Raw genomic sequence first — 27,161 nt, 5'->3', positions numbered from 1 at the left:
GAGTACTTTCTATGTGCAAACATTGTCTTCTTTAGAGCACGTTAGAACTTTTGTCAATGTTTCCATTTTATTGATTAGAAAAATAAATTGAAATTCGGGTGGGTCTTACTGCATGAATCCACTTTTGATACCTAAGGAGAAAAGAGTATTAACTTCTATCCTAGGAGGCTGGATAGTAAAAGGGTTACTTTTCTAAAACACGCTTCCTGGTTGAGTCAAACTTTGTGTGTCAGACGTCTGGATTAAACACACACACACACACACACACAATTTTATTTCTAGATGACAGCTGAATTCACTGATTTGTATGTAAGACTTTTCAGTAAGTATATATTATTTTCATAAACACTTTATTTATGCAAGTGTTCCACGATAATGTTTATAAGTTATTTAAGTCTCTCTGGAACTATTACAACTTTGACCTAATAATGTGAGTACTACTTGCTTGCCACATGTGTGATTCCTTTTAGAATTGTTGTTTATTAAGTTAATATGTATCCTTGTTTTCCATCTCCATTTTAGGGCCAAACAGGAGACCCTGGACCCCAAGGACCAGCTGGCCCTCCTGGACCAGAGGTAAAATATGGGTGGAATGATAGTAAAATTTGACACGCAACGTGTATAAGTTAAACTCTATTGCTAGGAATATTCTTTTTAATATTTATATCAAAGTAAATGATTTGATCCCTTTATTCTATTATGCCAGGAGGTATGTAAAATTGATCCCAAAGAAGTAGAAAATAGTTTTAGCTATATTTTAGGCCTAATTAAATCACAAGTAATTTATTTTTTTTTAATTAATAACACATCCTCAGGGTTTGAAATTGAATCTTAGGGAGCACACACTCCCACACTCCACAGGATGCGTCATGCAAACATGCTTCCACCCCTTGTTATATGTGAATATTGTATCACTGAATGTCATAATCTAGAATACATATGGTTATACATGGAGCACATATGTCAAGCTAGTGTCATGCTTCATTTAGAGCACTGTTTATTTTCTCTGGATGATTGAACGGAGCATCAGCTCCTGAGATCAAACATGGGTTCTATTTGAATCATATGAACCAGAGACCATCTAGCAGGTAAGCGTCTGAAGCTCACTTAGTTCAGGAATAGAAGCTAACATATATATGTATGAGAATGCACACCTATAAATATGCATCCACATCTAATTCACAAGCACAGATTGACCAGCCAAGCCTAGAATGGGGAATCACCTTCAGCATTCCTGCCTAAATCAGAGCAGAGCGGTCTCCATGGTGTCAGAGCCATTGGCATAATTTCCAGGAGTGGTGCTATAATAATAACTTCTCCTTAACAACGGTAAAATCTTCTTTCTCTGACTGTCTTTCAGAGTTGGCTGGTTTCTGTCGTAAATATCGATTCTTGCTTACTGCCTAATTTAAAAACACATCGGAAATTTATACTTTAAAAAGCTACAAAACAGTAATACACGTAACTTTACTAATATTCTGAAAAGAGAAAAAAAAACGGTTTGGGTACTTACAACCTTAGATTAGTAAACACAAATGTATCTCTTTATATGAAACTAAATTCTTTCACTTTAGTAATTTCTTAATGAAAACCTCCCTTGAATGAATGGTATTTACCTGCTTGTTGATATTGATAATTTAGAACATAGTTGACCTTTATATTTTTATTACGAACATAAATTGTATACAACCACGGTTGCAGCTGGCACAGGTGGCATTTGTCTTAGGAAGGATGTTGTTAAATGTTTCCTACCACTTGCTTCAGGTTTTACAACATTTTCTTTCCTTTCTTGAAATCCAGGTGACTTTGGTCCTCTAAGGATGTTCCTTGTTTATTGGTGGTTGTTGTTGAAATTCTATGATGTGCCATCATCATTCCAAACATTGTACCCTGCCTCGAGTGCACAAGGTAGCTCCTGTGCCACCACCTTGTCAGAATGCCCCTTCATGTTGCTCCCCACCCCCCCCCCCAGCACCCCCAGGGGATTAAAGATGCAGCGGCGTTGTAAGCATCTCAGTGCTGGCCTGGGTCTCTCTGGATTTCACTCAGTGCAATGGGAAACCATCAGATATTTTAAGCCGGGCAGTGGTATGCTATGGTATGTATAATTCATCCTTGCAAAAGGTCACTCTGAGGAAACACGTGAAACAGCGTGTAAAAGCAGGGAGACAATTTATGGAGATTATTTATCTAGGCATAACTTCGTGGGATATTAGAGTAGGGTGATGGAAGTAGAGAAAGACAGGAACATATGGAATCAACAGGACTGGTTATGAATTGATGTGGAACGTAAAGAGAAGAGAAATTAAGTCTATATCCTAGATCGGAGATCTACGCAACTGGTTAAATGTTGGCCTCACTTATGAAGCATAGGGAAAATAAGACAAGCTGCTTACATTGGTGAATACTAACAGAAGTACTCAATTAGAAATTTTGGGGGTGGGGAATATACTTTTAAAGACTCCCCAAATATTTAATGCAATAATAAAGATCTATATTTTATCTTTCTCTTCTTTATGACAGTAGGGCCTTTCTCTAACTTTACCTAATGGAAAGTGTTTCCAAGATACAATAAATCATAGCATGCTTACCTTCTGCCCCTAGTAATTATTGTCCTTGGAAAATTATTACCAGTCAGTGCATTCCAGTATGACCCAGAGATCATGTTCTATCAGTGGCTTTTAGAAATGAAGTGATGAAAGAAGACCACCATCAAGCTCATTGAGAACTTTCTTCAGTTACCATTTAACTTGCACATGAACTGCAGCGGAGGAAAGGGGTAAATCGGACTATATTCTCAGTACAAGGTGAAAGTGACCTCAAAGCCGATTATAGTGTACAAAGAGCCTGAGACAAAGATGGGCAGGGTGGGCACGCGTGAACGACCAATGTCTAACGCAGAAAAGACAGCTTATCTGATGTAGTTACATGTGCTATTTAGATATTTTGCTAAGATTTCATCATCATAAAAATGTTTTGCAGTTATGCTTGTTAACTATTACTATGAGAAATTCAGTTAAAGCGTACAGGCGAAGGTCAGGTACTAAGCCTCTTGAGTAGCTGCCACTGTGTGGAAAAATAAGTATTTTTTTCTTTAAGATCAAAACAAAAGGAAATTCATAACAAAAGAACACCTCTGTTAAGCAAACACTCTTTTCTGAAACCTTTTTATTTTAAAATGCTTTCAGATTTGTAGAGAAGTCACAAGAATTATTCTGAAAGACAAAACTGTATAAAAAACACCTTAGTGAAATGTATGGCCGCAGAGCCCTCTGCCTTTGGGGGTCCCCCTGTTCTTATTCATGGTGTCAGTGCTAACACACCCCATGAGGTAGCCATCTCATTCTTTCTGGTTTATCCTGGGTGTGCTCATGCGTGTGTGTTTGATTTGCTCAATACATCCCCCAAACCCCACTGCCACCAAGTCAATTCCAACTCATAATGACCCTTTAAAACCGAGTCAGACTTCACCCAAAGCTGCCCAAGCTGTAAACCTTTACAATAGTGGCCAGCAGCAGCATGCTCTGTTAGAGGCAGGGGTGAGTATGAACCACTGACTTTGCACTTAGCAGCCCAATGCTTAATCCGATGCACCACCAGGGCTCCTATTTGTTTAATTGGTAGGTACGTATTCTCTGATTTATGCTTTTTTCTTAAGCAAAATGTTGCACACTGTAGGTCCTTTTCTGCACTTTGTGACTATTTATGTTTTACTTAACAACATTTCCTGGAAAGGATGGTATATGAGGGCATAACGCACTGCTTCATTCCGTTTTATAGTTGCATAGTACTTGTGTGAAAGTATCATAGTTTATTTTGTTCCTCTATTTTCTATGAGTGTGGGAATTTAGGTTGTCTCCAGAATTGTGTAATTAAAAATGCTGTTGCTGTGAATAAGCTTGTGCTTATTAGGTGAAAAGAAACATTTATTTATGTTCTTCTTAAAAAATAAAACCAAACGCACTGCTGTTCAAGTTGATTCTGACTCATAATGAGCCCATAAGACAGAATCAATCAACCTGACTTGAACGGTAAAAACCTGTTCACTTAATCTCTCTTCTGATACACTTCGGGCCTGATCTAGTGTCAATATTTTCCATGTTTTTTATATTGGTTTTTGCCTCTGCTATATTTGTCCTTGGGACAGTCCTCTTGATTTTCTGTTGCATGTTTTTCTGCATGGACTCCAGGATGGACGACCCTAGAGAGACAGGAAGGGCGGTGCGGTTGGCCTGCTGGGGAAGGGGAGCTGATATCAAGGAGTTAGAGAAGAAAGAGTGTGTGAAACGCATTGTAGGATCAAGGGTGACAGCTGCTTGCTGTGCCCCCTGGGGAATGCAGTAACAGCTCCTGGTAAAACACTTTCCAGAAAGAAAAACAATCAACAGCATCAACCTTTTAAAGAGAATAGAATTGTCCAAAGGTTTCCAAGGCTGTAAGTCTACGGGAGCAGGCAGCCTCATCTTTCCCCCACCTACTCTTGTTAGATATTGTCAAATTCTTTTCCAGGGAAATGTACCCGTTTCCATTCTTATTGTTTCTTAATCATGGAGTTCCCATTATGAGTGAGACTGAACATCTTTCCCTATGTTTAAGGCCACTTCCGTGTCTTTCATGTGAATTGTTACGTCTTTTGCCCTATTGAGAAATTGATCTTTTGGACTGTGGGCATAAGCATCTTTACATGGTATGGACATTCACTATCCACCTGCGATAGGTGTTTTCTAGTTTCACATATGTCCTTTTGTGTCATTTATAATATTGCTTTTGTACTTGTAAAAGCGTTGCAGCTCTTCACAGTCCTATTTTTCCAAGTTTTCTTTGAATGTAGGTTTTTTAATTTTTTCAGACAAATTTTTCTTCTGTCCAGGTTATAAAAGAATTCACCTATATTTCTTTCTAGTACTTGATTGGTTTCCTTTATCACACATTGCTATCTGATACCTGAGGAGTCTTTATTGTGAATTTTATAGTGTATAATTATAGTTTCACCTTTTTCCAAATGGCTAATGAAGTGTTCCAGAATTATTTATTTAAAAATTGTCTTTACTTCAGTGCATCATGTACTAAATATACATAGTTCTTAGTCTGTGGCATGGGCTTTTCTATAGTATTTCAGTGCCTATTAATGCCCAAAAAATTTATTCTAATTTCGATTTTAATGATAGACATTTTTTGGATTATTTTAATGTGTGGTAAGACTAGAATTCCTCTAAACTTGTCTCCCTCATTTTTTTTTCTGACTATCCTTGCATACTGGTTTTTCTCTCTACAGTCATTTAAAAAGTTGATTGTAATTTTGAGAGGGGTGTCTTACATTTATACACTAATTTAGGAAACACTAGCATCTTTATAATTTTTAAAAAATAGTCATCTATCTACGAACTGGATACCTTTCATTGTTCAAATCTATGATTGCATTATTCAAGGATCTTGATTTTTTTTTCTTCATGTAGCCTGTGTACATTTCTTGTTAAAAATTTTTCCTATCAAGCTCATTTTTCTATGGCTTCTGTGAATCGAATTTTAGCTACCATTGTATTCACTAATGGACTGTTGTTCATGTGTCTGAAGATTTGATTTCTGAATGTTAGTTTGTTTCCTGTAGGATCTCTGTGGCATAGTGGTTGCACATTGGGCTGCTAACCTCAAGGTCGGAGGTTCAAAGGCACCAGCTGCTCTATGGAAGAAAGAGAGGCCTTTTTGCTCCAACAGAGAACCATAGTCTTAGAAACTGACAGTGGCAGTTCTTCTGGGTCCTATAGGGTCATGATGAATCGGCATTGACTCGATTGGAATGAATTTTGAGAGCAAGATCTTAATGGTTTCCTACATTTGAGATCTATTATTGATTTTCTACAACATTTTCCAAGTATCAAACCTGTTTTTAGAGAAAGACTTAAAAAGCATGTTACTCCACCTAATAAATGAAATATAAACGGTCCGTGATGTTTACATTTTGACACTAAACATATATCTAAAACTAATACAATAAGTCTCTATTTGAAGAATCTGGGGTGTCATGGAAAATTTGTGAGTGATTGGAAATGTTGACATTCTTCAAATGAATAACATAATATCAGTTTTCATCTACTCTACCAATGAAGCTGGTTAAATGTGGCTGCCATTTTTCACTAGTGACTTCTAGTCTGGAAGCTCAGGTATATCTTTATAGTCATACAAAACATTCTTACATTTTTAGTCATTGACTCTGAGTATTTTCCGTCGGCACTGAAGAGATCTGTTTATCATTAAAAACAATGTGAACAAATGGAATTTCAAACCACTTTGAAATGTTTTTTCCACTGATTCTTAATGTTTTACTAGTTCTAGGCAAATTTTTTAATTACTATTAAAAAAGCAGTAAATATATATGAGCATTAACTCTTTACAGGAACATAAGAGATATCCTAAGATAAAAGAATTTTAATACACATTCTTTAAAACAAAAGATTAAATTTCTTTTCCGTGCTGGTTCTTTCATATAATAAAAATATATCGAATAATGTTATATATAAAGCTTTCATGTTTCTGTAGGCCTCGTAATAAATTCTGGGTACTGACCACAGTTCTGAGAACAGAGGACCTCCTGTGACCACAGGATAATTAGAATATGTGTTGTTGCAACTATTTAACTCCCTGGGTTATAAAAATTGTCAAACAACACAATTTTGGATGATGCTCCTGGCAAATTGGTCGAGTTGTTTTCTGCAATAGGTTTGACCACTAACTCACAGAGAGAGCTGAAGCTGTATGGCAATGGCTCCTCTTGTCCGTCAGGCTGGCCGGCATTAAAGAAAAACCCTCCTACTAGTAAGCACGGATATGCTTCTAAATGTCCCTTTTACCAACTTAATGGATCTACCGGCTTGCAGCCAGCTGTAGAAATCGATTTAAAGATAGTGTAATTCATTCCCTTCAGTTCACTCTTTCTTTCTTTTCTCTTATGACCTGAATTTGACTTGGATGCGTATTTTAGCGTAGTTCACTGTGCTGAAAGACAGCATGTGATCAAATCAATTGATAAAAAGAGTATTGGATTTCTATTGTTTGCAAAGTTGCGCTTAATACATACTGTAGGATAAATAAAAGTAGACATTGTCCATAATTGGGCAATTTTGCATGCCACTTAGGAAAAACAAGCCAGGATTAATCAGGAGGGTTGGCAGCAAATGAGGGCAACTATCTTGAACCTGTTTACCCTGCGTTCATCTCCCTAAAGCCAACCGTTAGAGGCACGGAGTGGAAAATCATGTATTTTCCACTTGATACGTGCTCACTGTGGGGTCAGCTTGCTGCTAATGATTCCCATGGAATTCCCTCAGATCCCATTAATCCGTTCATGGGGTCATCTCCCTGGTTTTTCCAGACAGTATCCTCATCACAAAACATATTAAGAACTATGAAGAAATTAAAATTCGAGATGTTCTTTTACTTGCGTGCTAACCAGATAGCGGACCGCGTTTGTGGTTTCTGGTAGTAGCAGGCCTGGTGGTGTAGTGGTTGTGCATTGGGGTTATAACCCTGAGGTTAATGATTGGAAATCACCAGCGATTCCTCGGGAGAAAAATGAGGCTTTCTAATCCTGTAATGAGGAACCCTATCGATTGAGAATTTTTGTTCACCTTTTTTACTTCATTGTTTCTTCCATAAGTGTCAGCGTCTGTACATTCCAGAGCAGGTTATGCCAGCATCATTTCACATATTAGCAGTGTCACCCTAAATGACCAGAGTTCAGCGGAACTTCCAGATTAAGAAAGAACAAGAAGGAACAGGTGGGCTATTTCTAAGAGAGAACCATGGATAATATTATGAACAGCATAATATTGTCTTATATAGTGTCAAGAGATGAGTCTCTAATGTTGGAATAGACTGAAATTGTTGTTGGAAACAGCAGTGGAATCCACCATAACGATATGGATGGAGCAAAGCTTTGGAAACCTTCATGCTCTAATGTAGCATGACTGAAAATGGGAAGAAACGACTGCAAACATCCATAACTAATCAAAACAAGTATGTTTTCAGGTATGAATGTGAAACATGGATCCAGTAAAATCTAAATTTCTCAAATATAAATATAAAATATAAAGCTGTCGCTATAAATATAAAGCTGTCAAAGTAAAATGGGATGACAAATTGAAGAATGGCCATTAAGAATGCCACACATTAAGAAAACAAAAATCATTGAAAAATCGAGGAAAGGAAGAAAAGATCAAAGTGAATGTCAGAAGAGAGTTTGTAACCTGATCTACAACTTAGAGAAGCTAACGGAAATAGGATTTAATAACTTAAGAAAATTCAAGCCTTGAATTTCAGTGTTGAAGGTTTCTATGGGCTAAGTATTAGACAATACAGCAGGCATCAAGACAAGATGAACAGAATGCATGTAGTCCTTGTACCAAATAGAACTCTTAATGCTCAAGCATTTTGGAGGTAGCCTCTGAGCAAGATCTGGTGGTATCGAAAGACATACAGGCTTCTCTGAAAGTATTAGCCATCAGTAAGTTTTCAGGTGTTGATAGGTTTCCACAACCGAACCAGCACTGGAGGCACTCACATCTGTGTCGAGAAATTTTGAAGAGAGCTAGATGGCCAACTGACTGGAAGAGATCCATATTTTTGCCAATTTCAAAGAGAGGTAATACAACGGAATAGAAAATTATTGAAAAATATCATTAATATCACGTACAAGTAAAATGTGGCTGAGGATCATTCAAAAACATTTGCAGAGTATATCAACAGAGAGCTCCCAGAAATCAAAGCCATATTCAGAAGAGCACGTGGAATAAAGGATACCTCATTGCTGGTGTCAAATGGACCGTGATTAAAAACAGAGAATACCAGAAAGATGTAAACCAGTGTTTTGTATTTGACTGTGTAAATCATAGCAAACTATGGATTATGTTACAGGGCATGGGAATTCAAAAACACTTCATTGTGTTCATGCAGAACCTGTACACTGACAAATAAGCAGTCCTTTGCGGAGAACAAGGGCACACGATGTGGATTAAATCCTGGAAACATGTGCATCAGAATTGTATCCTTTACCCATATTTATTCAATCTGTATGCTGTGTAAATAATCCGAGAAGAGAGACTGTATGAAGAAGAATAGAATTAGAGGGAAAACTCATTAACTACCTGCAATATTCAAATGAAACCATCTTGCTTTTGAAAAGGACTTAAAGCATTTACTGATGTAAATCAAAGACCACTCCCTTCAGTCTGTATTTTAAAAACAACAACAACAAAAATAAACCCTTATAGTCACTGTGACTCTGAACAACAACAACAAAGCTTGCATGAAAAATAAAATCACTCACTTATTGAGTCCTTGCGGACTCAGTGGCCCAATAGGACAGGGTAGACCGGCCCCCGTGTTCCTACAATGGTAACTCTTTACAGGAGTGGAAAGCCATGACCTTTTCTCTCAGATCGGCTGGTGGTTTTGAACTGCAGACCTTGCTGGTTGAAGTCCAATACGTAACAACCATGCCCCAGGACTCCTAATATGTGTTAAACTTCAATGTAAATAAAGTGAAATTTTTCACAAGTGACCCAATATGCAGCATTTTGCTACTTGCAGGAAATACTGAGGTTGTAAAGAATTTCATTTTACTTGGCCCCACAATCAATGCCCAGGGAAGCAGCCATCAATAAATCAAAGTATATATTGCATCGAGCAAATCTGCTATGAGAATCTCTTTAAAGTGTTAAAAATTAAAAATGTTCCTTTGAGGATTAAGGTAGTCTTTTACCCAAGCCAGGGTATTTACATTCACTTCATAGGCATATGGCACTTGTACAATGAATAAAGAGGACCAAAGAAGGATTGCTACATTTGAATTACAGGGTTGGTCAATAGTATTGGGTATTTTGTGAACTATCAGAAAAGTAAATAAAGTTTGTCTTGGAAGAAGTACAGTCAATGAGATCCTTAGACTGAGGGTAGCGAGACTTCATCTCATGAGCTGTGGACATGTTTACAGAAGGGACTCGATCCTGGAGAAACAAGGACATGGTGCTTAGTAAAGTCGGGGGTCGGTGAAAAAACCCCTCACGGTGATGGATTGACACTGTAGCTGTAACCGTGTCTTTGACATGACAGGTATTGTGAGGACGGCACAGACCAGCGTGTTGGTCTGTCTCACGCGGAACTGGCAATTGCTTTGGACTTTGTGACTCCCACAGTGATGGTGTGGGGCTATGCAAATTTGGCAAATTTTCCCCTTCCCGGCTTGCTGCTGGTGCAAATAAAGCTATGTGTCAGCTTGGTTGGGCCATGATTTTTGATGGTTCAGCAGCTATATAGTGATGTAATCTGATGGCCATGTAATTGTAAAAATGAATTGGGCTCTGATTCCCTTTGACTAGATTAGGGGGGAGGAGAGTTAAACGTGTCATCCCAAGGCCAATTTCGATGAGGTTTCAGTCACACATGCCTCCCACTTCCAACCTTCTTTGACAATCTGCCCCCAACCACCTCTCCCGTAAGCACTCTGCCTCTTCGCGTTGTTCAATAGTCCATTGCAGCGACCACCCAGAACTCTCAGACAAGACTCACATGATTGGGTTTCCTGGAGAAGTTAATTGGTTACAATTCAGGATAAGAAATGCTCGGGAGAGAGAAGTTCTCCCTTCAGGAGAGCCTCTTCTCAACTGTGCCTGGAGGCCTACCTTTTTCTGACCCTCGGCCCATTAGCCTTGTGGCCCTTTGGCCCAACCCTGCTGTGGAATATGTGGCAATGTTCTTGAGCACTACCAAGGGATTCTCGAAGCACACACCACCCTTCCACAATCCTCATTCATGAAGCTCTGGCCTCTAGCTCTGTGGGCTGGCAGACTTAGCTCCCTACCCCATTAAGGCCCGAGACACCCCACTCAGCAAGTGAGCCTCCAACCCATAAACACTCGGCTTCCTCACTCTGGAGTGGGAAGCCCACAGCTCTGCTGCTGTTCCCACTGCGCACCCCACTCTGGTCTGCTGCTCTGTCTCCCGGAAGGAGGAGGCTGGGTGCCTCAGGTTGATTTGCATTTTAAAGTTTTTGTAGAAATGGAATCCTCTCTGGTTCCTTTACTTAATGTAGTACATTCATGATTGATCCAGGTAGCTATATGCACATCACTTTATTAGTTTATCCATTGAATTTCTTTACCTGTGTATTGGTTTTTGCCATGTTTAATTGAAAAAGCCATGTATTCCAATAAGAAACAGACTTTACCATGCCTACTGAAGAACTGTGAGCATGCTCAGTGTATACCATGGAGTACTGCATATTGACTGTTAGGACGTTGCGGCCTCTAAGCTGTGGCTACTGCCAGAATAAGAGTGACAGTATTTTACTTTGTGATTTTCCAGGGTCCTAATGGAATCTGTTAGTGCGTGAGTTTCAAAGCCTTGCTTTAAAAATTGCATCTAGCCTTCAATGACTAGAAAAAAAATCAAACTTTTGTTTTTCCTGGAGAGAACGCGGAATCATTCTTTTCAAAGTCACAAACAGATGTGATGGGTCTGAAAATAGAAGACACATTTTCATTTATTTTTAAAGCTACTTTAGTTTCTTCCTCTTAGTGAAACTTGATAATGAGACTATTTCCATTAAGAAGACACCAGGAGACAGACCAGTCTTCCATTTTTCTCACTTAACTCATGTATTTTCCACTGTGATCTGGTAACAGCTGAAATAATAGATTTTTAAGAGAAAATATTTTATCTTGCAAATGTTTTCAAAATTAGTTTAGAATTAACAAAAAAACTACAGCATCTTTTTCATACTTGTTTTTATTTTACCCCTGCGTAGATTGTCATTATTGTTTGCAAATCAAAACGGTAGCCTCTGAAACATGAACTTGGAGGGCTTACTTCTGTAAGTTCCCTGAGATTTAACGGCTCGGCAAAGACACTCATAGTCCTGTCATTTCATTTATTTACATTTTGAACACTAAATTTGTGTTAAAAATATTTATTTTATAGAAATATGTTATCTTTAAAAGTCAAAGTATCCAATATAGCTTTGGTTTATATTTATATGTATATATATTAAAACATATGATATAAAACTTTAGCTGTCTATTTGGCGCCAACCCAAGTGCTAATTTTCAAATAGTGAAAATGATTTTGGTCAGGTTTCTGAGCTACCCTTTGTGACAGGAAACAAATATTTCCCTCTTTAATAATTATCCTGATGCATTTTTGAGCTTTTAATTTAAGTTTTAATTTTGACATTAAAATCATTGTATGACTGTAATACAAGATTACATTTGTTGACATCTGCTGTATCCCATTCTCCCATCTCTTTGGCACTTTATGCCTTTTACAGAGTCCCTTACTGATCATTTTAGAGATAGCAGACACTGGCACACAAGCTCAATATTCCAGATACTGCAATCACATCAAGAATGCCTTTACTGTAACTTACTATCTTACCGCAAGCACAGACATGGAAAACTATATAGAACAAATGTATGACTCAAGTTATTTTAAGATGAACCTTCTTAGACCAACCACAATGGTCAGAAAATAGGTCTTGCCAGTGAGCCAGCAGAAGATTTGCTTGCTGTACCCCAAACCACACACAGCTCTACTCCTCCCCCCAAAAGTGATGATGTCTTCATTGTTTTTCTTTTATAACTTATTACTCAGGCATACATTTTAAAGAAAACTCATTTTGTCTAACCTTCTTTTGCTTAATGTGCTCGTGTGGAAGCTGCAGGTGAACCAAGAGGTACTCGTGTGACCAGAAGAAGGCTACAGTGCTGGGTTTACTCGGGGCTTTGGGAGTCAAGGCGATCTCCTTTCTCCATAGCTATGCAATCTGTATGATGAGCAAATATGCAGGGACATTGACTTACATGAAGAGGGACGCAGAATCAACACTGGAGGGAGGCTTTTTAATAACCTGTAAGGTCACACAGCCTTGTTTGCTGAAAGTGAGGGGGACCTGAAGCACTTGCAGATGAAGATCAAGGATTCTAACCTTAATGTGGATTACAACCCAAAGCAAAGAAAACAAAAATTCCCAAATCCAGGCAAATAGGTAACCATGATCAAAAGAGAAAAGAGGGAGGTTCTTACGGATTTTGTCTTGCTTGACTCTTGAAAGTTTTGAAATGCAAGGTTGTTATTTTAAGGACTATAGTGTGCATGATCCAAGCCATGGTATTTTCCATCATTTAACATGCATGGAATAATTGAAGCTGGAATAATTGAAGAAGGAAAAAGGAAAACTAATCCATGCATTGGAATTATGGTGCTGGCGAAAAATATTGAAAGTACTGTGGACTGCCAAAAGAACAAACAAATCTGTCCTAGAGGAAGGACTGCCTAAGAATGGAGGCAAGGGTGGTGAGACTTAGTCTCATATACTTCGAGTTGTGATCAGGAGAAATGAGTCCTTGGGAAAGACACGGCGCCTGGAAACGTACAGAGGCAGAAAAAGTGGAAGACCTTCGACAAGATGGATGGACCTGGGGGCTGTAACAATGAGCCGAAGCATACGCACAATTGTTCAGCTAATGCAGGAATGGGCAGTGTTCCGTGAGTCACTGAGTAGGACCGGACCCTAGAGCACCTAATAACAACAACAACGTTTTTGTTTAATTTTCTATCCTTTCGTCTACATGTTCTCTCTCCATTCTCGTTTCTCTGTACAGTTTAGTTACTGAAGAATCCAATCCTTTAATGTGCAGAGCTCCCCACAGGATGGATTTTGCTCTTTCTGTTCTCCTGCTATGAGCTCAGATGCTTTCAGCCTTCTGCATTTCCCGCAAAGTAGAAGTTGCATACACAGAGGTTCTGTCCAAGGCACACGTGTTTGGTTGCTCTGGGCAAGACTGTAGGTGGCACTTGGCTCTTAGATCAGAAAGCACAGAAAGCCTAGTGATTTTTTTTTCTGTGATGTTAACAACAATCAATGCTCAATGCCTGGTTCCATTGGATCATTTGGGGGTTGCAAAATGGTAGTTTTTCTTTTTAAAAACCATTTTATTGGAAGCTAATACAAATACCATGGCATTCTATAGTTCAATCAAATCAAGTTGCAGTGTACAATGGCTACCACAACCCGTTTCAAAACATTCATTGCATTTCCTTTTCCTGAATAGGCTTAGTGATCCCTTCTTTTACTCTGTGGTTACTTGTACCATAGGGCATAAGCCAAAGTCACAGTCACTGCCATCAAGTGGACTGTGACTGCTAGCAACCCTGTAGGACAGAGTAAAACACCCTCTGCTGGTGTCCAAGACTGTAAATATTTATGGGAGTAGAAAGTCTGATCTCTGTCCCATGGAGTAGCTGGTGGTTTTGAACTACTGACGTTGGAGTTAACAACCTACCTCATAACCCACTACACCACATAGTAACTCTAACAGAGTAGAACTAGTCCACAGAATTCTCCAGACTTTTTCTCTCACAGAGTGGCTGGTGGGTTAAGAATCCCTCTGTTTAGCAGCCAAGCATTTACCCACTGTATCCTAAAGGTTTACTGTTTACTGTGAGTCTACATCAACGGCATGCACACAGTCACAAGAGTGATGCAGTACTTGGAGTGGAGTATCTGTATGATATAAAGAGTTAATGCACTTCAATCCCCAAAAGATTGGGAGTTCAAATATATACTGTAGTGTCTTGGAAGAAAGCACCTGCAATATGCTTTCCAAAAATCCGCTATTGAAAAATTTATAGAACATAGTTCTACTCTGGTACTTGTCATGAGTTTGAGTCAACTCAATGTTAACTGCGTATGGTATGTATAAGAAAGAGAAAATGAATGGTTGATTTTTAATAGTTTTCAAGACAGTGAATTAACTCCTTTTAATTCTGAAATTAAAAGAATTATTTTTAACTTTAAAAAGATCTGAACAGAAGCAGGACTTTTATTTTTCCCATATCAGAGTCACTATGATCTTATGAATCTAAACATATTTGATATAGCTCAATCCATTGAAATTCATATACTTATTGAAGTTCATATTATCCCGTTATCAGGTAGGTGGGTCCTCTTCATAGTCCACTGAATTATTTTGATATGAAAATACAGCCTTTGATGGCTTCCTGCTTTCTGGCATGACATGGTATTCCATGTCCATGCAGAAGATGGACAGTGTGGATCCACCCAGGAGAATACTCTGATGCAACCGTTGTAAACGCCTCCTCAGAGGCCAGATATGGTGCCCGTGTGTCAAAAGACTCAGACAAGGCACTCAGTCCACAACAACGTGGTGTTTTGCTTACTTTTTAAGCATTTATTATTTTTTTTCTGGGGATGCAATAATGAATAGGACTTCAAAGAGTTTACAGTCTCATAGAGAAAATAACATTAGCCCAAACACGATATTAAATTACTTTTGGGGACCCCAGTTTCCCTTTTCAATGAAAACATGTCTGAACCATGGCCCATAGTGCAGAATGGAGTGTAGGGCTTCCTTGGGCAGCACTCCCTTGGATCACTCCTGTGTGTCTCAGAGGGCAGGATTGCCCACATTGAGAAACACTGGAGGATTTCCTGGAGTGTGAATTTTATGGTATAATTTGGAAGTTTTGTGTCCCACTATTAAACTTTTACTTAATTTAGCAAATGTTAAATAAGGTATTTTGGAGAAGTAGATGTTGCTTTAATTTGATCTAAATTAAAAGCAAGGGGAATTTTTAGATACTTGGTAGATTTTAACTATTTTGCTGTAGAATAAATTCTCTACTTTTTCACATTCCTTAGGGTTTTCCGGGAGATATTGGGATTCCTGGACAAAACGGCCCTGAAGGCCCAAAGGTAAGAATAAAACAAAACACTTCCAAAAAGAAGTGTGATACCTAGAGGCTTCTAATCCAGAACAGCCATTTCTGGTTCATTGAATTTGCACTGTGCAGTTTGTTTGAAGATGACCAGAAGATAATTTGCATGTCTTGCTATACCTTCAGTGGGCTTTCATTTTCAGGAGCATGTTGTTAGATCTCTTGGGATCAGATCATTGAAAATGATCTTGTGTTTTAATATAGGCTTATATTAACTTCACGACATGTGTAAAATAAACAAATCACTCGAAAAGGATTTTTGAGAGTTTTAAATCTTTTAAAAGCCATAGCATAAAATAAATGGGTGGGATTCTGGGGTAGTAAATAAACTCTTTAGTGACATTGCCACTGAGTCAATTTGGGTTTATAGCAACACTTAAGAGGACCCTAAGATATCCAATGATTAACAAAAAGCCTTATGGTATCCTGCAAATTCTACATCACACAAAACACAGGAAGACACCCACACATTTTAAACTCCCTTCATTGTGGTGCTGGGTCCGTTTTGACCCAGCAGCCTTTGGTGCAACAGAGAGAAATCCACAATTGTTATGAGCACTTGTCGATCCATCTCTTCAGGAGTCTCCCTCTTTGTCAGTGTAGAAAGGCCTTTCCCAGAGACTGGTCTCTCTTAATAACACGCCCAAAGTATATGAGGCCAAATCTGAAAATCCTCTCTTCTAAGACACATTCTGAGGACACTTCCAGCAAGACAGATGTGTTTATTCTTCTGGCAGTCCTTGGCACATTTAATATTCTTTGCTAAAACCAGATCTCAAAAGCATCAGTTTTTCCCTGGCCTTCCATATTCACTGTCCCGCTTTCATACGCCTATGGGCCAATTGAAAATGCCATGCATTGGGTCACTTTGGTCCGCAATGTGACATAGTCCCCCTTTAACTCTTTTAAAAGGTTTTGTGCAGAAGATTTGCCTAAGCAACACACAGTTTGAGTTCTTGACTGCTGTTTCCATAAGTGTTGACTGAGGACACAAGTAAAATGAAATCTTTTACAATGTCAATATTTTTTCCATTTATTCTGATGTTACCTATTGATCTGGTTGTTAGGATTTTGTTTTTCCTAAAATTTAGTTGTGCTAAATAGTGAAAACAGTAGTCTTTGATTTTCATTAGTAAGTGCTTCAAGTCCTTGTCACTTTTAGTGGGCAAGACTGTCTTCTGCCTGGCTCAGATGGTTAAGGAGCTTGCTTCCAAGCCTGATGCTGTGGCGTCTGTCTAGTCCAACGTCTGGGATGATTTCCTCATAAAAGAGATTGATTAAGTATGGTGAGAGACGACGACCCTGACACACACCTTTGCTGGTCGTAAACCATGAAGTATCCTCTCATTCTCTTTGAACACTGCTTCTTGATCTATGTACAGATTCTGCAGGAGCACAACCAGGTGTTCTGGAATTCCCATTTTCCCAGTGTTTTCCATCGTTTATTGTAAGCCACACTGTCCAAAGCGCCTTTGCATAGTCAAGAAAAGAAAACGAAATATCTTAGTGATATTCTCTTCGTTTATCTAAGGTCCACCTTTTCTTACATCAGCAGCCATAGCCCTTGTTCTACGTCCTTTTTCTTCATCTGCTTTGAATTCCTGGAAACTCCCTATCTGTGTATCACTCCAATTATCTTTAACAAAACTTCTCTTGCATGAGTTATTAATATTGTTAGATAATTTCTACGTTCCCTCGGGTTACCTTGTATGAAAATAGGCACACAAATGTGAATTATCTGCCAGTTGCTTGGCGAGGTTGCTAACTTCCAGATTTCATAGCATAAACCTGTGAGTGCGGCAGCTGTGTTGAAACGGCGCATTCCCACAATTCCTGGAGCACTCACCGCCTTTCCGAATACCTTCGTAGGCAGCTTGCACTCATTCCTTCAGTGCCTTTGGTTTCTTTATACTTTATTTCGTGAAATGGGTGGAGGTCACCCAGTCCTTCTGAGCGCAGTGACTCTGTCCTCCTCCCTTTTTCTTTTGCTGCTTCCTGCGTTGCTCAATGTGTTGCCTATAAATTTTTTCACACAACTTGGAGTTTGAAGTTTTTCTTCAGTTCTTTCTGTTTGTGATATAGTGAGCATGTTCTTGACTTTTGACTTTCCACCTCCAAGTCTCTGAGCATCACATGACAATGCTCTGCTTTGTCTTCTCCAGCTCTGTGTTCCGCCCTTTGCGTCCTCATGTCTTCCGTTGGCTTTGCTAGTCTATGTCACGAGTATCAGCTCTGTGTTCCGCCCTTTGCGTCCTCATGTCTTCCGTTGGCTTTGCTAGTCTATGTCACGAGGATGCTTTGGAAACTCCTCTGACACCCACAGGAGGGTTTTATTGAAATTGCTGATTCATTTATTTCCTGCCTTTTTTATGACCTTTTACTTTTTTCGTGTATATATTTTAAATCATTTTATTGGCAACTCTTACAGATATTATAACAATCCATAAATCAATTATATCAAGTGAATTTGTACATATGTCGCCATCATCATTTTCAAAGCATCATCTTTCTACTTGAGCCCTCTGACATCATCTCCTCTTTTTTCCCTCCCTTCCTCTTCCTCCCACTCTTGTGAGCCCTTAATAAATTATACATTATTATTATTTCATATCTTATACCATCTGCTGTATCCCTCCACCCACATTTCTATTATTTGTCCCCCTTGGGGTGGGGGTGGTTATACATCTATCATTGCTAGCAATTTCCCCTTTCTCCTATCTCCCTTTCCCTGTACCCTCAACATATCGCTACTCCCTTTACTGTTTCAGAGGGGTTTGTCTATCCTGGAATCCATGTGTTGAAAGCAGTTATCTGTACTAATGTACATATTCCAATCTAGCAGGATCTGTGAGGTTGGTCTATTATGGTGCGGGGAGGACCCTTAAATAACCAGAGGGATGATGTGTGTTTCATTGGTGCCATACTGAACCGTGGATGAATCATCCCTTCCATGTGACCCTTCTATGAGGAGATGTCCAATTTTCCACAGATGGGCTCTTGCGGTCTCTGCTCTGACCACTTTCCTTCATATTGATATAAGTGTTTGTCTTTTATCTTCTGATACACAATCCTTTCAATACTTGGTTCTTGGGTGCTTCTTCCATGTGGGCTTTGTTGCTTCCTTGTTAGATGACCATTTTTTTAACTTCAAGTCTTTAAGACCCCAGGTGCTATATCTTTTAAGAGCCGGCCCCATCCACTCTATTCACCACATTTGCTTATGTGCCTATCTTGTCTTCAGCGATCATGTAGGGAAGTTGGTTATCACACAGGGCCAGATTATTGGAACAAAATGATCTTAAGTAGAGGCCCAGAGTCTGTCTACTACCTTGATACTTTTGACATATAAATATATGTACATAGACCAATGCCCCTATCTTTATATATTAATATATTTATGTATATGCTTGTCTATATTTAAGCCTCTCTATATAGTTTTTACCTTCTAGCTCTTTCCTCTGTTTCCTTTTACTTTCCTCCTGCCCCATCATCATGTTCACCCTTCTTTCGGCTCTCAGTGCTTCTTGCATACTTTATGATTGATCGAACACCACCAGGCATTCTGTGGCATCCTTGTCGTTGATTTTAGATCTCTCATTGTTCCCCTGCCCCTGAGTTTGTTCTCTCCCTTCCTCCCGCATCCTCTCCTATGCCTCCCTGGGACCATTGGTCCTCCTGGCTTCTCCTCAGGATTGTTTATCCTGTTATCTTATGTAGATAGACATATATATATATATACATACATATATATATATACACATACATATATGTATGACAAGGATCTATTCATAGTTCGTGGTCTACCTGCTGACCGTTATGATTGTCCCCCAGCCAGGATGCATGATATGTTTGATACCATCCTCCAACTTGTTTGCTATTTTTGAGGTTAATGTTCTATGTGTCAAATCTGTGTTTGAGATGGGCTCTTAATTCACATGGAATAGACTCAAGCTTGTATTTTGACTGCTGCAGACTTTTAAAATATAAAATTGTCTTCTACTTCACACTGAGCATTCACAAGAGCAATTGATGGTCTGTTCGATACTTGACTCCTGCCTTTGAATTGATGGCTGATGTTGAGCTTCTCCATCAGCTCTTCCCACAGATGGAGTCAAGTTGATTTCTGTGGATTCCATTTTGTGAGGTTCCCTTGAATAGTCACCATGTGTTGAAATGAGGAAGTCAGTGGTCTTGCAAAATTCCAACAGATGATCTTACACTTTGTTTCTATCACTCAGGTCATATTTTCCAACTGCTGATCCTTCCTCTTTGTTTCCAACTTTCCCATTCCAGTCATCAGTAATAATAAGTGCGTCTCCTTTTAAAATGTATTTTAATAAGTGCATCTTGATGGTCTTTTTGATAAATTTCAGACTGGAGAATTTGGTAGAGTTCCCCGTTTTCTTCATCATTGGCTTTGTGGTTGGTATGTGAGCTTGACTAGTAGTTGTATTAACCTGTCTTCTCTGTAGGTGTATAGATATTGTCATCACGGAGCACATTGTACTTCAAGATAGATGCCTAAATACGCTTTGATGAAGTAATATGATTTCTTTGCTCTTCCATTGGCATTCCCAGCACACTAAATTATATGTTAGTCTGATTTAAAATGATCAATACCAGCTCGTTTCAGCTCACTCATGCTTAGGATTTCAACTTTTATGTGTTCCCTTTCATTTTTGATGACTTTCCATTTTTCCTTGATTCATACTTTGTAGATTCCATGTCCTGATTATTAATGAATATATTCAGCTCAGCAAATGAAAGGCCCCAAAGTGTTCCTCCATCTATGTCACTGAAATAAGTTCTACCACGAGCAAGAACTGATTTGATGGCAATGTGTTTATATTGTTAGTGCACTTTAGTATCTAGTACTGTTGTTGTGGTTGTTGTTAATTGCCATCATCCAGTGTTGTATCAGGCCATATTCTGTTGTGTCATATATCAAAAAATCACCAGGCCTTTCTTTTTAGTCACTTTATTCAGGAAGCTCAGCTAAAACCACTGCATTATGGGTAACCCTGCTATTATTTACAACAATGGCACAGCTTCCAGTACCACGTGGTTGTTGTTCGGTGCTGTTTGATCAGTTCAGACTCGTGGCCACATTGTGGAGAACAGAACGAAATACCGCCCGGTCTTGTGCCGTGCCCACAATTATTACTATGCCTGAGCCATGGTTGTAGCCTCTGTGTCAGCCCCTCTTACTGAGGGTCTTCTTTTACAGCATCATAACACGATGCAGACAACTATGCCCAACACAGTGAAACACGGGTGGTGGGTCTCATAGATACTTTATAAAACGTATCTCATTTGCTCTTTACCACAGTATTTTGGAGTAGACACTTTACCCATAAGGATCGCTGGGGCACTGCCGCTTAGGCAGAGGGCTGCTTGGCACAAGCTTGGCTATTCAACACCTACCAGTTGCTATCACCGTCCTTATCAGATGCACAGTACTGGAAATGCCACCGAGACTGAACGGGAGTCAGAATCGACTTCGTAGCACTGGGTTTGCTTTGTTTGGATTGGTTTGATTTATTCTCCTCAAGGCATTAGGGTGCTAACCACAAGGCTGGTGCTTCAAATCTACCAGTTTTCCCCTGAGTGAAGTATGAGGCTGCCTGCTCTCAAACCCTATTTGGAACACAATGATTTCAAAGTCCGATCAATTAACCACTTAACTTTTGGAGTAAAATGCGGATAACCTTTATCTCATGTCAAATAATGTGTACTTATGTCATCCAAAATGTACAAATGCACCAATCCCCAAAAAAACTATTTTAAACAAATCTTAGATCTCAATTATTGGTTCAGAAAATATACTCACCATCTCCGTGGGTTGCTTATTAAATTGCTTGATGATTGGTGGGAGAATACTGACCTTGAAGGCCAGGTGGACAGTAAGACTTTGTTCCAAAGTTTCTCAACAAGATGATGCTGAAGAGATGCTCGCTGGCTAAAGTATGGTCTTTGGTGAGCAGGCTACTCACTTTGTGTTCAACTCTTTCCAGAGCCTCATCTTATTAGTTAGCCATTGACTAGTATCCATGGGATCAAATGAGTGAGTGGAGGATGTGCCATGAACCAGGGTGCTGTTTTGGAGTTTGGGGCATAATTTCACTTGAGTTCTTGTTCATTAGCTTTTGGGGGCAGTCATGTCAGGCCATCGGTAGTAGGGTGCGAGCAGGTCACATGCTTTTTGCAATAACAGTGGAGCTGCTGTTTGTCTTTTGCTCATCGATGCAGAGCTCTAGCTAACGCAGCATGGCTGACACAGTGTGGCCAAGTATCAGAAGCCCAGCTCATTACTGTAAGTGCCACCAGTTTTGAAATTCAAATATAACCTGATGTCCTGTGATTTTGTTTTTTTTTCTATCCCTTCCTACCTATCACGAGCATATCCTTACATGCAGTGACTCTTTCTTCCTTTGTTTCTGTCTTCCTGGAAGTGTTTCTTCTCTTATTCTATCTGTACATCTTGTTTTGCATAAAAGCTTCTCCTGACTCCGGAATGACCTCATGCCATCAATTATCACCTTCCTCTCAATCTTTCCTTTGACTAGAAATTTCCCCTCTTTGCTTGTAAAGCCATTCCCTTTGTGAATGTTGTAATTTAGACCCTCTTTATTTTTCATATGAATTAGCAAAGTAACCTTCCAACTGATCTTGCCTATCTCTCATCTGGCATTCCTTCAAATACACCTCCAGGTTACTGACGGAATGATCTTTGTAAAGTATGGGCCTCATCATGTCACTCTTGTACTTCAGTGATCTCTACAGTTTCCATGTTAAGGCTTGTCCTTTACTTTCACCCCAGGTTGCTTATGACCTAATTCTCTCTGTTTATGTCTGTGGTCACATCCACCATCAGGGCTCCAAAGACACCATTCCCTTTAGCCAAACTGCATAAAGACGTTCATTTCTCATGTCTTCAGGCATGCTCGTCCCTTTGTGGAGTTATCTCTCAACCTCTCTGTGACTATTTCTCTGGCAAACCATGCTATGCAGAAAGTATTCCTTTATCCTCTCAAATCTGACTGAGATTTTCCTTCCTGAGAAAATAAATGATCAATCACTTATCTTCTTATAACTGCTAATGTGCTTATCTGTCCCATTCTTAAACTCTAGGTTTTGTGAAAGAAGACCAGTAAAATTACTGGTATAATAATTTCCATAGTACATAATAGAAACAGCAAATATTAATTGAATGGATGGTAGATTTGATTATTATATTTGAGATATTTTAGAAGTAAAAACAATACAACTTGTTTACTAATTAAATAAAGGGAATAGAAGAGAAGTCTATGATGATTTATGGCTGGCCAAACTATGGAACTCATCAGACTTAGAGATTGGAGAAGACAGTGAAAAATTTTCGCCCAGATATATTTAATTTTAGTTACCAATTTGACAGCTAGGTAAGGAACCATGAGTCTGCAGTGACTCTGTGACAGTGAGTCTGGAGGTTTTTGTTTGTTTTTTTTTACATCTACATAGAAACAATGAATAGCTAATACTAAGAAAACTAGAAAAATGATAATAGGAAATGAAGGGAGAGTGTGTGTTTAGAGAATGGAGTTGAGGATTTTTTTTTCTGTCTTGTTTAGCCATTCCCCTATTGTTCTTGAAGAATTTGAACATGATAAACAAGAAGTTTATAAAACTTTCATTTATGCATCCAATTCAATGATTCATCCATTCAATTTATATAGAGCTTTTTCTATATGTTAGAGTCAGCACTAACTGTAGAGGTAATACTTAGTAGCATAAAGGCTTTCTGAGTGTGATCACCCTTTATGAGCTTACAGATTAGTGAGAGAGAAAAAAATAATGATAATCAAAAAGCATTCTAAGAAGTGCTGAAGAAATGATATGAGAACCTAAACAATTGAACAACAGATCCTGCTTGGGAAATATTTCAGAAGGAGGTGATAATAAGCTCCATGTGTTTGCTGCTAACCACAAGGTCAGCAGTTTAAAACCACCAGGTGCTCTGAAGGAGAAACGGATTTCTATTCCCGTGAAATGGCACAACCGTGGAAACTCACAAGGACAGTTCGACCCTATCCTAGAAGGCCACTCTGAGTCAGAACTGACTTGATGGTGGTTGAGTTTGATTCCTTGACGTATCATACTAGTTGATGGACTTCCAAAATTCTTTTAAATCTGGAGATTTTTGTTCTTTTGAAGTTTGTCAAGAAAAACATGCCAGGTAATTGAAAAAGATCTCATGGACCTCTTTAATATTATTGCAGCAGTGATCTTTAAAAGTCCTCCTTCTTATTCTTTAGTTTTAAAATTAGAATGTTAGCAGGGAAGCAAAATGCCAGCAAACTTGCCTTTTCTGTTCATCCGAATGGTTGAATTTCCTCTGGGTTCCAACGACAGTGGGAATGCCGTTATCTAAATAAATTGAGTAAATATGGACCTGTAGACTCAACATCGGCAGCAATGTAGCACACATCAGGTTTATACAAAGTATCAAATTCTAAAGCAATATGTTAGAAAGGACACTTTTATCAAAAAAAATCCTGCAATTTTTAAAGGAGAAATGAAGGAAAAGAAAATGTGACCCTATGTTTTGAAGTTGCATCAAGACTATTTTTATGTCATTCTTTGTTCCTTCCAAATTGCCTTGAAGTTATTTCTAGAAAGAGAGGGGGAGAAATAGATGCAAACATACTGATGCTATTAACTGGATGTGTTTCTTTAACTACATATTGCATCATGAAGTACCTTAAAACTTGTTTCATATATATAAACATATATATAATGTTTTCTAAGTTGGAATAATATAAATTATTAATCCTCTGTTGGGCTATCCAACGTGTTCATCAAGAAAATCATGCACACTCCATTTACAATACAAAGCTACCCACTGAGCAAACAAAATGGTTTCACTCCTGGCTGGTTTGGCACAGATTTAAAGAAGCTTTTTGTTTTCTGTTCATTTTCAGCATGTTGATGCAAAGCCTCCAACTTGAATTAGAGACTTATTCTAATTATTATTCTATTTGAGTGTAGAGTTATGTGTTTGTATGTAGACACAAAACATACTTCAATAAGCCTTTTGGAGACCTACCCAATTTGGCAATCTTCTTCCAAGCATCCAATAACATTAGCAAAACCACATCCTTTGCTGCTTATTTCAGAAAGTAAGCACACCCAATAAATATTCTCTGTTCTCAAGTAAATAGATGAATAATTTATTTGTTATTATAAAGGTTTGTTTTGTTATTTTTGCTGTGGAATTCGGGATGCTAAAGCAGGTCTTTATCCCTCTTGTTTAGCAGCCTTGGACTTCTCAAAGAAAGGCTACTATTTGTACGATTATATTGCAGAATATATGGACATCATCTTGACCCGAATTCCCTCAGTGTGTCATGTGTTTATCTATGTGCCAATCAAGTTAATTCTGACTTGTAGAGAGCCCATGTGTGTTACAGTAAAACCGTGCTCCCCAAATAGTTCCCTGGGCTTTTCTTCTGAGGTGACCTTGGACGGATCTGAACTCATCAAATCTTCAGTTGGCTGCTGAGCATGTTTGGATCATGAAGGAACCTCCATTTCTCTCCATAGAAGGGAGCCAACTTGGGAAGAAGAAGAGCATAAGTAAACAGTTTTCCAAAATCATCTTGGCTTGTCCCTGAGTGTTTTCGTCTCATATCCTAACTCAGGATTTTGCACACAGATTTTTCTTGATATTAACCATTTTATGCTCTAAGCAGCATTTAGTCAGCCAATAAATATGTACTGAGTTTGCTCCATGGCAGCTGGGAATTGTCCCATTATGTCACCCATCACCTCCTCTTACTCTTTTAGATCCTCAAGTGGTTTGTCAATTTCATTACTCCTTGCAAATAATAAACGTCTACTCCTTTTTTTTGAGAAAGTCTTTGGTCTTGCAAAGTTCTAAGCTTCATTTCTATCACCAAGCCCATATTTTCCAACAGCTATTTCTTCCACTTTGCTTCCAATTTTTGCATTCCAATCTCCAATAATTATCAATGCATTCTGATTACATGTTTGATAACATTTCAGATGAAGGCATTGGTAAAGTTCTACAATTTCATTATCACTAGCTTTAATGAAGTCATTCGTCATGAATAAGGAATTGATGAAATACCAAGTGAAATGTTTCAACATGGACAGTTTTGAAGAAGCACTGGGATCACTCACTCACCTATATAAGACAGCTAGTTGGCCAACTGACTGGAAGAGATCCCTGTTTGCACCCATCCGAACAAAAGTGACCCAGAAGATTTCTCAAATCGTAGAACAATAGCATTAATGTCACATGCAGGTAAAATTTTGCTGAAGATCATCCAACAACAGTTGCAGCAGAACATTGACAGAACCTGCCAGAGATTCAGGCCGGATTCCGAAGAGGACATGGAAAAGGGGTATCATTGCTGATGTCAGACGGGTCTTAGGTGAAAGCAGAGAACATCAGAAAGATGCTGACTTGTGTTCTATTGACTTCACTGGCTTCTTAGACTGTAGGCACCGATCAAAGTATGGATAGCCTTGTGAAACATGGTGATTCCAGAACATTCCTTTGTCTTCTACCTGTACTTGAATCAAGAGGAAACTGCGTGAACACCTCAGGGCATACTTCATGGTTTAAAATCAGAGATATGTGCATCAAGTTTGATTCCTCTCATCCCATTTGTTCCATCTGTAGACTAAGCAAACCGTGAGAGAAGTTGGATTATGTAAAGAAGAATGTGAAGGGATCCAGGACTGGAGAGAGCCTTATTAACAACCTGCGAGACACCGATGCTACAACCTCACTTGCTGAGAGTAAGAGGGATTTGAAACACTTCTGATGAAGAAAATAGAGTGCAGCCTTCGGTATGGATTACATCTTAATGTAAAGAAAACAAAAGTCCTGAAAACTGAACCAAAAGGTAACATCATGATAAACAAAGAAAAGGTTGAAGTTGTCAAGGATTTCATGGTGCTGGGATCCACAATCAATTCTCATGGAAGCAACAGTCAAGAGATCAAATGACACATTGCCTTGGGTAAACCTGCTCTACAAGACCACTTTAAAGTGATGAAAAGCAGAGGTTATTTTGATGACTAAGGTGAGCCTGATCCAAGGCATAGTATTTTCAATCGCTCATATGCATGTGAAAGTTGGACATTGAATAAGAACACCCAAGAAGAGTTATGCAGGTGGTGAAGAACACTGAATGCATCGCAGATTGCCAAAAGAACAAACAAATCAGTGTTGGCAGAAGTACAGCCAACATGCTCCTTAGAAACACGGATGGCAAGACTTAGTCTCATGTACTTTGGACAGATTATCAAGACAGACCAATCCGTGGAAAGGGACTTCATGCTTGGTAGAGGGACAGTGAAAA

General features: G+C 38.8%; 1 protein-coding gene across 2 annotated transcripts in view; it reads left to right on the top strand.

Moving 5' to 3' along the window:
- The window catches only part of COL24A1 (collagen type XXIV alpha 1 chain), a 400,055-nt gene that overhangs the window by 147,847 nt on the left and 225,047 nt on the right, over window positions 1-27,161 (top strand). For both annotated transcript variants that reach the window (XM_075557916.1, XM_075557926.1), the window contains exons 19-20: window positions 523-576; window positions 15,713-15,766. In XM_075557916.1, coding sequence (XP_075414031.1) covers window positions 523-576; window positions 15,713-15,766 — 108 coding nt within the window. The remainder of the gene's footprint in view (window positions 1-522; window positions 577-15,712; window positions 15,767-27,161) is intronic.

This window comes from Tenrec ecaudatus, chromosome 1 (genome assembly GCF_050624435.1).
Source record: "Tenrec ecaudatus isolate mTenEca1 chromosome 1, mTenEca1.hap1, whole genome shotgun sequence".
Classification (NCBI taxonomy): Eukaryota; Metazoa; Chordata; class Mammalia; order Afrosoricida; family Tenrecidae; genus Tenrec; species Tenrec ecaudatus.
The sequence above is the reverse complement of the archived record's forward strand: the minus strand, read 5'-3'. Positions and strand labels throughout refer to the sequence as shown.